A 12,540-nucleotide genomic window follows, 5' to 3' on the forward strand; every position below is an offset into this window, starting at 1 on the left:
AGTAAAATTGTTTCATTGTTATACAACCCCTCCCTCCAAGTCCACTCCACTATGAAGCCTTCATTCTGGACTCCTGTCATGACAATAATACCTAATCATAGATCCCTTTTAAAACAGTTCTCTCCCTCATCTGTTTCAGTGCAGTATACATCATTCCTCCCCTTCTTCTCTGCATTCCCTCAACCCCAATGCCAGTCCTATTTTACTACAGTGGCCCTATGCAATATTTGTCCTTTTGTGACTGAGATATTTCATTCAGCATAATGTCCTCTAGGGTCATCCACTTTGCATAGTATTTCATTAGTTCCTTGTTTTTCAGTGCTGCATAGTATTCCACTGTGTGAATATATCAGAGCTTCTCTAGCTATTTGTTGAGGGCACTTGGGTTGTTTCCAACTCTTTGCTATTGTGAACAAAGCTGCAATAAACACGGGTGTGCATATATCTGGTTGGGTGAAAGTTAAGGTTTCTTTAGGGTAAATTCCTATTAGTGGAATTGCTGGGTCAAATGGTATTTCTATCTGCAACCTTTTGAGAAAGCGCCATACCCCCTTCCACAGTGGTTGCACCATTTTACACTCCCACCAAGCATGAATAAGGGTTCCAGTCTCTCCACAACCTCACCAGCATTTGTTGCTTGCTGTTCTGTTAAATTTTGCTATTCTTACTGGGGTGAGATGATATCTCATAGTTGTTCTGATTTGCATCTCTCTTAGAGCTAGGGATTTTGAACCTTTCTTCATGTGCTTGTTAGCCATCTGAATGTCATCTTCGGTGAAGTGCCTTTTCATATCCTGTGCCCATTTTTCTATCGGATTATTTACCTTTATCTTGTTGTGGTGCTCTTCCTTTTTTAATGTTCACTCACACAATTTCCTCCCTCCTCCTTTTTTTATTCTCAACTGTTGTCATACATAAAATGCCTAATCATGTATTCCTTTTAAACAGTTCATTCCTTCATCTGTTCCAATGCAGTGTTCATAATCTACCCACTTTTCCCCTTCTCCTCCCAACTCCCCTTTACAGTCCTGCTTTGTAACAGCGGTGCTACGCAGTACAGAATACACATATGAGATACTGTGATTTCTCATGTTGTAGATGAGTAAGAATCCATGCTGCCACGTCATCTCTGAGAACTAGATATTTGCATATGTCATTATTTTGTTTTAAATGCTGAATTAAAACAGTAAAGGATACATGAAAGTTCTTACTAGGGAGTTCTCATAGTCTAGTGGTTAAGAAACTGTGTTGGAATCCTAAAGGCAGGCAGTTCGAATCCACCAGCTCCTCCCATGAGATTTACTGCCTCTGAAAACCTGGTGGAGGGTCAGCTATGGGTTGGTTACGACTCAACACACACAAAGTTGTTATTACCAAAGTACCATCCACGTTACTCTATCTGTATATCTATCAGCAGACAATGCTATTCTTTTATCTGTATACTAGACAACAAATTTGTCTAGAAGTTGTTCTAGAAGTTTTCATTGTTCCAATTTGCATACTAGGATTTCACCTTTCTCCCAAGAACTGAGGGGACAGAGATGATGACGAAGGTTAAGAGGTAATGGGGAGAAAGAAGAGAAATAAAAGGGTTCAAGATTAAGTTGGGAGGAATCATTGCCGTGAAGTCAGAACTGCCGTGCAACTAACTGACCCACCACTGCATTTCCAATTCTGAGACAGTAAATCACAGAGCACAATCTTTCTCCTGGTCCAAAGTGTGAGAGTTGTGGCCTTTGAGTGAGTATAAAAGCCCTGGTGGACTATGTCACCAGAACTCACTTAAGGAATTCTCTCCAGACTGCAAGAGGGTATGAAAATACTCGGAGCAAAGCTGGAAAGACCTGCCTTCTTGTAGAACTTATTCAAGGTAGAAAATTTACCACACCAGTGCCCAAGGCCTTCCTGCATTTCACATCAAAACAAAGCCCAGGATCGCGGTGACTGAAGTGACCGGAGTCTACAGTCCTGCTCCAGGATCCATCTGGACTGTTCAAGGTCCAGGCTGGCAAGATCAGTGGAGCTGACAGGGAGGGACAGGGCACCCTGGTGGCGGAGAACAGAATTCAGATGCCATCCAAAGTGAAGGTGAGAGGCTGGAATGCAGCTGGCCCTCCCAAAGCCAGGCCAGTCCACTCTGTAATGATTACCACCTCGGAAACCCTATGGGCGGTTCCAGTTTGTCCTACAGGCAAAACTCATTGGTAGAGGGCTCGGTGGTGGCTTTGGTTCTGACTGACCACCCTGGTGGCACAGTCATGGAGCACCCAGCTTCTAACCACCAGGTGGCTGCTGTCAGGTGCAGTTAGTGTGATACAACTCAACCCACAGCGACCTTATCAACAAGCCCTCTGAGCCCTGTTCTAGCCTGTGCCAGCCTCGCAATCTCTCATGTATTTGAGCCCATTGATGCGCTGACTGCATCAATCTGGTAGAGGGTCTGTCTCTCCTTTGCCGACCCTCTCCCTGCCTTTCCTAAGTATGATGTCCCTTTCCAAGGAACAGCTTCCTTCTCCTCAAAGGAGGTGACGCCACATTTTGCCATCTTTACCTTCAAGGCACACTCTGGTCTCCCAAGATGTACCTGCTTGTTCTCTGGTGGACTGGTGTCCGGCAGTCTGGGGGTTTGACTGAGGTCATCAGTGCCTGGTGGATAGGCTGCTTCTGTAAAGGGGGGTGTAAGGGACCACAGAGTGCTTCTCTGTATCCAGTGGGTCACCCGAGCTGGAACCGACCAAGGCAGCAGGTCACCCCCCGCAGGCTCTCAGCGTTAACCTGCAGCTGAGAAGGGTGAAGGCCCGCCGGCCAGGGCAGCTTCCTGCACGGGAAGGAGGGGACCAAGGACTGCCAGCCAGCGGCTTGGATCTTCTTGCTAAGAGCAGCGCGGCAGCTGACAAAGTGTCACCGAACGTCTTCAGATCAGCAAGATGGAAAGCTGCTGTTTACCCAAAAAATGGCAACAACTGGTACGTCATGTTTTGCTAAGCATTAACATAACTGCCACTTCCTCCTCCGTGAGCAACCCTGATGTTCTGGATGCTGTCTGTCAGGTTTGTGGTGAAGAGACCTAAAACCATCAGAGTGTTCATGAGTCCATAAAGGCCTTGAAATGATACAACGGGAGTAAAAGCAATTTCCCAAAGCTTTATTGAACTGATTCGTTTGAACTGAAGAGGGTTCACTGGCCGTGGGTCTCTCTGCGCCAGACAACATACACTAGTATACATGCATATACACACACACTCACAGGACTAAATATTTATTATATGTTAGAAGCAACAGATAGTCTTCATATATTTAAAGAGCAGCCCTGCTGGTGCAGGGTTTAAGTGCTCAGCTGAGAAGCTGTCAGTTCAAAGCCACGCGCTACCCTGTGGGACAGACACGAGGCGGTCTGTTCCCCTCAAGAGCTGCAGTCCTGGGAGCCCTGCGGGGTACTTCACTCTGGCCTGCAGCACCACGAGGTGCCTCGGTCTGAAGAGGACTCCTAGGGGTGCACTCAACAAAAGGTAGGTGGTTCGAGCCCACCCGCTGCTCCCTGGAAGACGTGGCAGTCAGGCCTTGGAGCCGCTGTGGGCCAACTCTACCCTGTCTTGTAGGGTCATCAGGAGTTGGCATCAACTTGATGGTAACGAGTCTGGATGTACTATGTTTCTCTTTACAAAGTCTGCGGGTGGTGCAAATGGTTAGTGTGCCTGGCTGCTAACTGAACGGAGGTTTGAATCCAGCCAGAGGCAGGCCGGCCTGGGGATGCAACTCAGCCAGCAGAAACCCTGTGGGGTGCAGCTCTATGCCAACAACAGACTGGCAGGAGTCGGCATCGGCCTTCCAGAAACTGAGGGGAGCAGAGGCTTATCTAGATATACACACACAGAACGGGGGCCGATGCATGTTTATCATGGGTGAACAGCACAGTCAAGGGGGGAGAAAGATCCAAATCAGGGGACACTGACAGTCTTGCACACTACAAGTGCAGAGGAAAGAGGTTCGCATGTTCAGGGCTGGGCAGGAAGAGGGGATCTGAACACGCGCGGATGAAGGAACCAAAGGAGGCGAGGCACCAGGCACAGCAGCGCAGGCCGTTCAGAGACAAACCTGTGTGCTGGGCAGAGGGAAGCAATCTAATCAGAGGCTGCGTAAAACAGAGCCTCATCCACCGGCGCCAGAAACCACTGTTGGTCTGTATTTCCCAACACCAATTAATACAGACTGGGGTGGGAGCTGAAGGGGAGGGCCCACAAAGTAGTAAGGGGGTACATGCCAAAGGCTGAGGCTGGATGGACATGGCTTAGTGGACATCTGGGAGCCCAAGGCCACCATCCTGCCTGTCCCTTCTCTAGGGCGGTGCCAGCCCCTGGAGGCAAGACCACTGGCAGCAGCAGCCCTTCTCCTTCACGTCAAAGTGCTCTGCTTCGAAAGCAGAACCAAAGTAAGAAGACGTCCCAGCTGCTGTCAACCCCTCAGTCTCACTCGAACACAAATGCCATGCAACGGGAGCCTGGGCTCCGCCAGGCTCTCACAGAACTCACCCAGGGCAGGGTCAGCACACACTGGGATCTCCCCTCTCCTACCACCCCCTACCCACAAAAAGTAACCCCACACCAGAGGAGAAACTTAGCACTAACAGAAGGACAACTACTTTATACAATCCTTTTACTACTACACTAACCTAGGGTGTTAAGAAGGCTGTTAGAATCCTTCTGCTACTACGCTAAGCTAGGATATTACAATCCTGCTACATATGTACAGTGTCATTACCCAGGGGCCCTGGGCGCGTTATAGACATTGCTACGTTAGATTCCTCTTCTTGAGGTAGTTCAAAGCCTGGACCTCGCAGATTCACACGCCACCCTGCACTGCTGAGGTGGAGTCCCTATTACCAATATCCTCACGTCCAGACTAGTGTCCTTTTCTCCCTCAGATCACACAAACGGATCTGACAGCAAGAGAAATAAACACAGAGAAATTACAAATCACAGGCTAGACAGCCAAAAATAAATCCCCACACACACACCCATACACACGCGCGCACCCCCCTATCTATATACACAAACCCCTGTAACTGACATCACACTAAATTAAAACTAAACTTAAAGAATAATCTACAAGTTTACCAAAACTACAGGTATTTTACAAAGTACTTGAGAAACAAACAGCTTATAAACTATGGTGGCACAGTATTGGGCAGGGCTTGGTTTTGTTGCACACGGACAGCAGAGTCAGGCCGAGCAACAAAACTCAGTTAAAAAGTTTGGGTGCGGGAGCATGAAACGCGAGTGGTCTCATGCCCTGGCGCTGGGTTCTCCCAGGCCAGGCCGCTGGGAATGGGAGTTTGTTTGCACAGTGATTCGCAGGTGGGTTAGGCAGGAGGCAGGCGGCCCCGGTGCGGGCTGCACGCTCAGGTGGACTGGATGCAGTCGGGGCAGCGCACTCAGGTGGGTGCGCCCAGGGCTTCGCGCTCAGGGCTGCTTCAGTGGCGCGGGGATGCTGGCTGAGGCCTGCTCCAGGTAGGCCAGCGAGCCCTGCGGGAGCTCAGCCGGCTTCTTGTGCTGCATGCTGATGTCGTCCAGCACCTGCTGCCAGTGCCGCAGCTTGGTCAGGTGCTTCTGGACCAGGGCATCTTTCCGCTGCAGCTCGTTCCTCAGCTCCGAGACGTCCTGTAACCAGGGAGATGGAGCAGATCAGAGGAAACCCCAGACAAAGGAGCAGAGCACCTAACTCTGGTGAACTGCGACGAGGGGCAAATTCAAAGCAGAGCCAAAGAAGCCAGGCCAGTTCTTCAAATCAAAGACATGGGCCTGTTTTTATATTTAACTCTTTCTATTTTAAAGTAAGTAACGCATAAGATATTAAAACTGAAAGAGTAGCAATGAAGTCCAAGTCTCTTGCCCAAGTCCTAGCCCCCTAGACACTAGATACCCTGGCCAAAAGTTTAAAGTGGGGAGAATCTGAAACAGTAACTGCGGAAAACAAAATTTCATACTCACTGTTCTACTCCAGTATGAATGTTACAGCACCTCGGGAATGGTGCTCTAACACCAGCCTTTGTCATTACAAGCAGGCCTTAAACATTTCTATTGCAACATTAGTCACATCAGGAAATGATCTGATAACAAGCTGGAGACTTCACCGTCTTACCCCTCACCTTCTCAACAGCTGGGATCATGAATGGAAAGGACCTCCCCGATTCACTGGTAAGCTGATGGGAGCAGTTACTCAAACAGGCCCCCAAAAGGTTCATTTTCCCGGAGAGCTTCTCCCCAGGTACAGGTAGCCATCAGGCTGGGGGATTCCTCCTCCTTCCACACCATCAAGGTTGATTTGCTTGAACCCACCCACTCAATGCTGTTAAAGTGACCTACTTATCCCTTCCAAACGGCCCTGGTTACAACAGTAAGATAAATGAAGGCTCAGTTCTAAGATACTTGAGCCTCAGCATCTCCTGTGAGTCAATGAACAAAACTGAGCAGCCCTTCCTGTGTGGAAAGGGCAGAGTGAGGCCACAGGGGACACGCGGGCCACGGCTTCTGGTTGGCTAAGTTTCTCTTTAAGAAAAGCCTTCCAGGGAATAAAGCAAGAAAAGAGCAGAGCTGCTGTGTGGCGCTCTGTCCTCCAGCCCGCTGCCGGGCACAGCGTCCCATCTGCTGTCAGGAGCGGTGCCACCTTCTCTAACCAGCGAGCAAGGGTCAACCTCACCTACAGCCCCACGGGAATCCTGCCATCACGGTGCTTCCTGAAAGGTGAAGGAGGAGACAGAACAAAACCAGTGCATACCTCTTTGATAACTTGCTCTGGTTTCTGGACAGATAACTGTAATCTTTTTTGTAGGAAAAAACACTCTGTCTGTCTTGCGATATCCAGAAACTTCTGGATACACTGATCAACACCTTAGGGGAGAAAAACAAGATCGAAATATTAGATGACGGAAAACACGGGACAAAGCAGCACCCTCCTCACAGATGTATTCTGATTACCTGAATCCTGGCCAGGGCAGAAATGATGACTTCCCGTCCCTGCCCTGATGTCTGCACCCAAATGAAGGGAAATGCGTGCTTTTATCAAGGGACTCAGAAGCCTTAATGCAACACGAAAGCATGAGCTCTCTGAAGGGGGCTCCAAAGATCCAGCAATTAGCTATGATTTCCAGGTCAAATGGAACACTGAAACATGGCACAAAAAACCCAGCAGTGCGGGTTCCTTCAAAGGACAATAGTGGAGTAGGTGGCTGGCTCTAAGGATAAAGCACAGAATTTTCTGTCGACCATCTATTAAAAACTGGTACAACCTGGGTCCCGACAGAGCAGGAGAAAAATGTGGAACAAAATCATATGAAAGATCTGACTTGCTGGTGAGAGAGACACAGGAAGAAACCCTGAGGTCCCCGGAGTCTGGATCGGAACTCATCTCCGGGGCCGCCTTTCAGCCCAGCAGAAAGTAAACACACCTCAGATGAGAACACGGCAGCATTTATCCCAAAACAAGCTCAGAAGGCAGGAGGGGCAGGAAAGGATGACCAGAAATGGGAAGCCAGGGAGGAAGGGGAAGCAGGGGTTAATTACACTGAGGGGGTTCTAGGTAAGGCCTCAAAACAAAACAAAAAGTGTATACTTTTTTCCCATGGATAAACCGATTTGCTCTATAAACTTTCTTTCAAATCATAATTTTTTTAAAAAGTCTACAGATGAGCTTTGGTGGCCTAGTGGCAAGAAGGTGCACTGCAATACCCCCAGAGGTGTGCAGTTCGAATCCACTAGATGCTCTGCTGGAGAAAGAGGGGCAATCTCCTCCTGTACCAGTCAGATCCGATCTGATGGTACATACACAAAATTAAAAAAAAATAAAGAAAAGAAAAAGAAAGTCTACAAAGTGGAAAGGGGAGACCCACCAAAAAAACCTGTTATGTGTTGTCTCTTGCTAGTTGTCTTTGTCCTAGACCAATATGAAAATATTGATGAAAGATTAAAAAAAAAAATCTCATTTTTATACCATAAATGATTTAGCAGGCCAACTGATACACTGCACAGAGACTAGAGAATCCTGAGTCTATGAGAGGAGCCACACAATCTGACTCTCGGTATCTCTGGGACCCACTGTGCAAACGGAGGGGCTTCTTACCAGTGCGAATTTCCTCCTGATCCGTGCCGCTGACATAGTCCTGACTCACCAAAGACGCAAAGCAGGCCTGAGGGATCAAAGCACACCAAGAAGGAAGCTTTAGTCAGCCCGACATCGCAACCCAGGGAAGGAACACGGTGCTAGACAGTGCACTGAGTCGGTAATGTGTCGATTTGTACTCCACAGGGCATCAGTGAGGACACCTGGTAAACAGTCCTGACCCTGGTCCACGGTCGGAGGGGTTAATCTCCTAGCCTCGCCCTAAACCCTGATTTCCAAGACTTTGAGATGACTAGTGCCATCGCCCACTCAGCCCAACTCACAGCCCCTCGGGAGGCCATCTGGACTATGCCCAGTTTTGTCACTTTTTTTCAGTTAAGAGGCATCATATCCATTCTTCCCCCGCCCTCGGTACACTCAGGACAGGAGGCTGTACACAGGGTTGCTGTGAGATGGAACTGACACAGTATTCACACATGTCTTCCTTCCCCTGAGGAAACCTGTGTGGAACAACTGGCTAAAGACCAAAAGGTTGGTGGTTCAAATCTACCCAGAGGTATCTCAGAAGTAAGGCCTAGAGCTCATGTGGCCCCAAAATTCCCTTCTGCAAGGAACGTATGAGCCAAGTTCATTCCATCCAGAAGCATTTACCAAGTAGCTCTCTCTATCCCAGAAAAAAAAAAACAAAACACTCGAGAATGCTGGAGATCTCAAGAGGCTGCAGCCCCAGAGAGGAGACGCAGGTGGCAGGTCCACAAGGCCCTGGCAGATGTGGCATGCTGGCCAACACTGACCATAGGCATTAGACAAGACAGGTTCCAGAGAAAATGCAGCCTCTGAGTGGAGTCTTGACAGAAGACTAGGCTGATAAACACCCAGTGGCAGAGAAGGGTTCAGGTGTCCTCTCTTCACACCTCTCCCCAGTTACTCCTCAGCCTCTGGGGTTCAGTCATCTCCAACAGCCACGCCCCACTCTCAGTGCCCTGGGCTGACCTCAGCATCCTGACAGGAGCCAGAGTCGATGCCTGCCATCAGTCTGTCTCCCCCATTAACTGGCTGCCATTGGTCCCATCTCCATCACCTCCCACACCGCGATGAGGGCAGGTTCTCTCCTCCAGACTCAGAACCCAAGACAGACCAGACAGGCTGACAGATACCCAGCTTTTGCTATCTGCTATTAAATATTAGGCAGTCCCGGTGGCGCAAGGGCTAAGCTAACCGAAAGGTCAGCTGTTCAATCTGGAACAGGTCAGGTGCTAGGCTGCTAATCTAGAAGTCAGAACTCAGGAGCCTAGGAAACCCCATGTCTAGTTCTACTCTGTCCGACGGACACACTACCTCCCTGAGTCAGGGCAGGACTCAAGGACAGCACATACGACACTGAGCGGAGTCCTGGGACTAGGGGCATGAGGGCTGAGCATGAGACGTTAACCAAAAGGCCAGCAGTCTGAAGTCACCAGCAGCACCATGCAAGATGGGGCAGTCTGCTCCCTAACGACTGTTGCTGTTGTTATGTGCCGTCAAGCTGCCTGTGACTCATAGCGACCCTAAGTATAATAGCCTGAAACCTGCTTTATCCTGTGTCAACCTTACTGTCTCTGATGCACCTGCCCTCCTTACGCCCATCTCATCTCTTTAGCTGTCTCTAAACGCTCCCAAGCATAATGTCCCTCTCCAAGGACTGGTCCCTCCTGGCAACATGCCCATAGTATGTCAGACGAAGCCTCAGAATCCTTGACTCCAAGGAGCAAACTGGTTTCACCCTCTTCAGGATGAACCTGTTTGTTCTCCTGGTAGTTCAGGCAATATTCAATCCTTTTATCCAGCACCAGAGCTCAAAGGCCTCAATTCTATCATCCCTCGTCATTGTCCAGCTCTCTTGATGCATAGCAAGCAATGATGGTAGTCTAGGAATCCCTGTGGGGCAGGTCCACACTCACAAGTCACCAGGAGCTGGCAGCTCACATTAACCCAAAGGAAGACCATCCTTTCCTACTGCCTTCCTTAAAGCAACTTATTGTTGTTGCTGTTATGTGCTGTCGAGTCGTTTGCGACTCATAGCGACCCTATGTACAACAGACCTAAACCCTGCTCTATCCTGTGCTAATCACATTGCCTCTGACACACCCATCCCGATTACCCCAGTCACTGAATCAATCCACCCCATAGAGGGTCTTCCCCTCCTATGCCGTCCCTCCACCCTCCCAAGCATGATGTCCCTCTCCAAGGACCTGTCCCTCCTTATAACATGTCTAAAGTATGTCAGATGAAGCCCCAGAATCCTTGCCTCCAAGGAGCAGCCTGGTTTAACCCTCTCCAGGATGAATCTGCTTGTTTTCTTGGCAGTCCATGGTACCGTCAGTACTCTTCTCCAGCACCACAGCTCAAAGGCATCAATTTTCCTTCTATCCTCCCTAGTCATTGTCCAACTCTCTGATGCATAATGAGTGATTGCAAAGACCATGGCCTGTGTCAGACGCACCTCAGTCTCCAGAGACATCGCAATGCGACTTAGTAAGCAGAAAATTCCCAAGTCCTGTCACACTGTTCTCTGGAGGAAGACGTCCCGGGGCCACTTCTCAACAAAGCCCATTCTGGGTGTGCCTGGGGCACTGAGCTCTTTTAAAAGCTTTCTGGAGGAAAAGCTCTCTCATGACAGGATAAGGTTCACAGGACAGGTACAGAGGGGTTCTGCCTCCACCGGGCCTGGCTGGGGGTTCAGTGCTGCAAAGGGAGCAGGGGTGCCAAGGAAGTGGTGTAGGAGCTTCAGGAAGCAGGACTGGGGGCCAAAGAGGAAAATCCAACTCAACGAATGACCCATGCGGAAAAGGTCTCGAGTGTACGGAACACAAACATGCAGAGCTGGGATGCCACAGCCAATTATCCAATGGTGGTCATCAAAAGGTCAGTCTTCCAGCAGGGGCTATGCCAGGTGCTGCGCTGTAGCTTGTAGTGGTGAGCTGCCCGGGTCAGCTGTGGCACACAGTGATTTCAGGTACGTTCACTGCCACGTTCTCGAGCGTTACAGAAGATGGTCTGGGAGCCCAGCACTGAAGCTGCTCCGTGTTCTGTGTGCCTTCCAACTCAGGGGCTCGTTTCCCAGCACTGTTTCAAATGATCTTCTACAGTGACACACAGAGGAATCACTAGGTCTTTTTCAGAGGTAAACTGCCAGGCCTTTCTTCCTAGTCTCTTATTCTGGAAGGTCTGCAGAAACCTGTTCACGATGGCTGACCCTTCTGGTATGTGAAATGCTGATGCCACCAGTTCAAGAACCACAGCAACACACCAGTCACCACACGCCAAGCTCAAACTACAAGGCTGGGGCTCTTGGCTACTCTCTCTTCATGGTTTGGTGCCTCCTGTAAGTCCTCATCCTCCTAGACACATGTCCTTGTCCTCTGACCATTATCTCCAAACTTCTGATAGCCACATCCTAATGGGAAAATAATTTTGTCCACCCAGTCCCACGAACGAGTTCAATTCACTGAGCTGAGAAGCCCTGTGGTTATCACACTGCATTATGTGCTGGGCCTCCAAGTCAGGAGACAAAGATAAGGCACTCTGCTCCTGTTGGGATTTACAGCTTTGGAACCCTGGTGAAGGGTCGCGGGAAGTCACTCACAATCAAGATGAGCAGGCTAGTTATCGGGGCAGTTGTCAGGAGTCACTGCATCCATGTAGGACTCATACCAAACAACACTAAAAGCAAAACCCCCATTAACAAGATTAAAATGTTGAAAACATAGCTCCCAGTGGCCTTGTTTCCAAACACTGATGGCTGACCCTCTACTTTAAGGACTGAGGGGAACCACCAAAGCGCCTTCCTCTCCTGTGTCTACTTGCACCACTTCCACTCTGCTTCCAGCCCAAAGGAGCTGTTAGTGGCCTAAGCGTTGGGCTGCAATCCTAAAAGTCAGGGGTTCAAATACTCCAGAAAGACAAAGCTGTCGGCTCCCACAGAAAGCCCATGGGGTGACTGTCCAAGGGGTCACTTTGTCCTAACGGTGATGCACTTGGTAGGAAGCTTCACCGCTAACGCAAAGACAGAGCCTCTCAGATCCACTAACCGCCCCTGTGAAAAAGCAGGACCATCTCCTCCTGCGTGATTTACAGCCCGAGAAAAGCCGCTGGTGATTCGATGGTATGAGTGAGAGTGGATAAAAGGTCTTTCTGAGCTGAAATCAATCCGAGAGGAGAGGGTTTGGGTTAATCTCCTTCCCAAAACCCGACCATTTCCGCCCCAAGGGTAAGGGACAAAAAAGGTGGAGGCCCCAGAAAGGCTACAGGATGATGCAGCATTTTACAATCCATGGCCGCTCTTGAAGAAGGACAAGCTGGAAGTGGGAACACACCAATGCGCGCGCATTCTCGAGGCGGGAACCAGGAAGCAGCAGGGACGCAGAGAGATTCCCAGGATGGGAA

At 49.5% G+C, this 12,540-nt stretch overlaps 1 protein-coding gene across 1 annotated transcript in view; it reads right to left on the bottom strand.

The window, feature by feature from the left end:
• Positions 1-5,459: 5,459 nt before the first annotated feature.
• MED28 (mediator complex subunit 28) overlaps positions 5,460-12,540 on the bottom strand; it is an 8,892-nt gene continuing 1,811 nt past the window's right edge. Inside the window, exons 2-4 of the mRNA XM_006884532.1 lie at positions 8,116-8,182; positions 6,775-6,887; positions 5,460-5,657 (exon numbers count right to left, since the gene is read on the bottom strand). Coding sequence (XP_006884594.1) covers positions 5,460-5,657; positions 6,775-6,887; positions 8,116-8,182 — 378 coding nt within the window. The remainder of the gene's footprint in view (positions 5,658-6,774; positions 6,888-8,115; positions 8,183-12,540) is intronic.

Source organism: Elephantulus edwardii, unplaced genomic scaffold, assembly GCF_000299155.1.
Source record: "Elephantulus edwardii isolate Elephantulus edwardi_28Jun2011 unplaced genomic scaffold, EleEdw1.0 scaffold00035, whole genome shotgun sequence".
NCBI classification, from domain to species: Eukaryota; Metazoa; Chordata; class Mammalia; order Macroscelidea; family Macroscelididae; genus Elephantulus; species Elephantulus edwardii.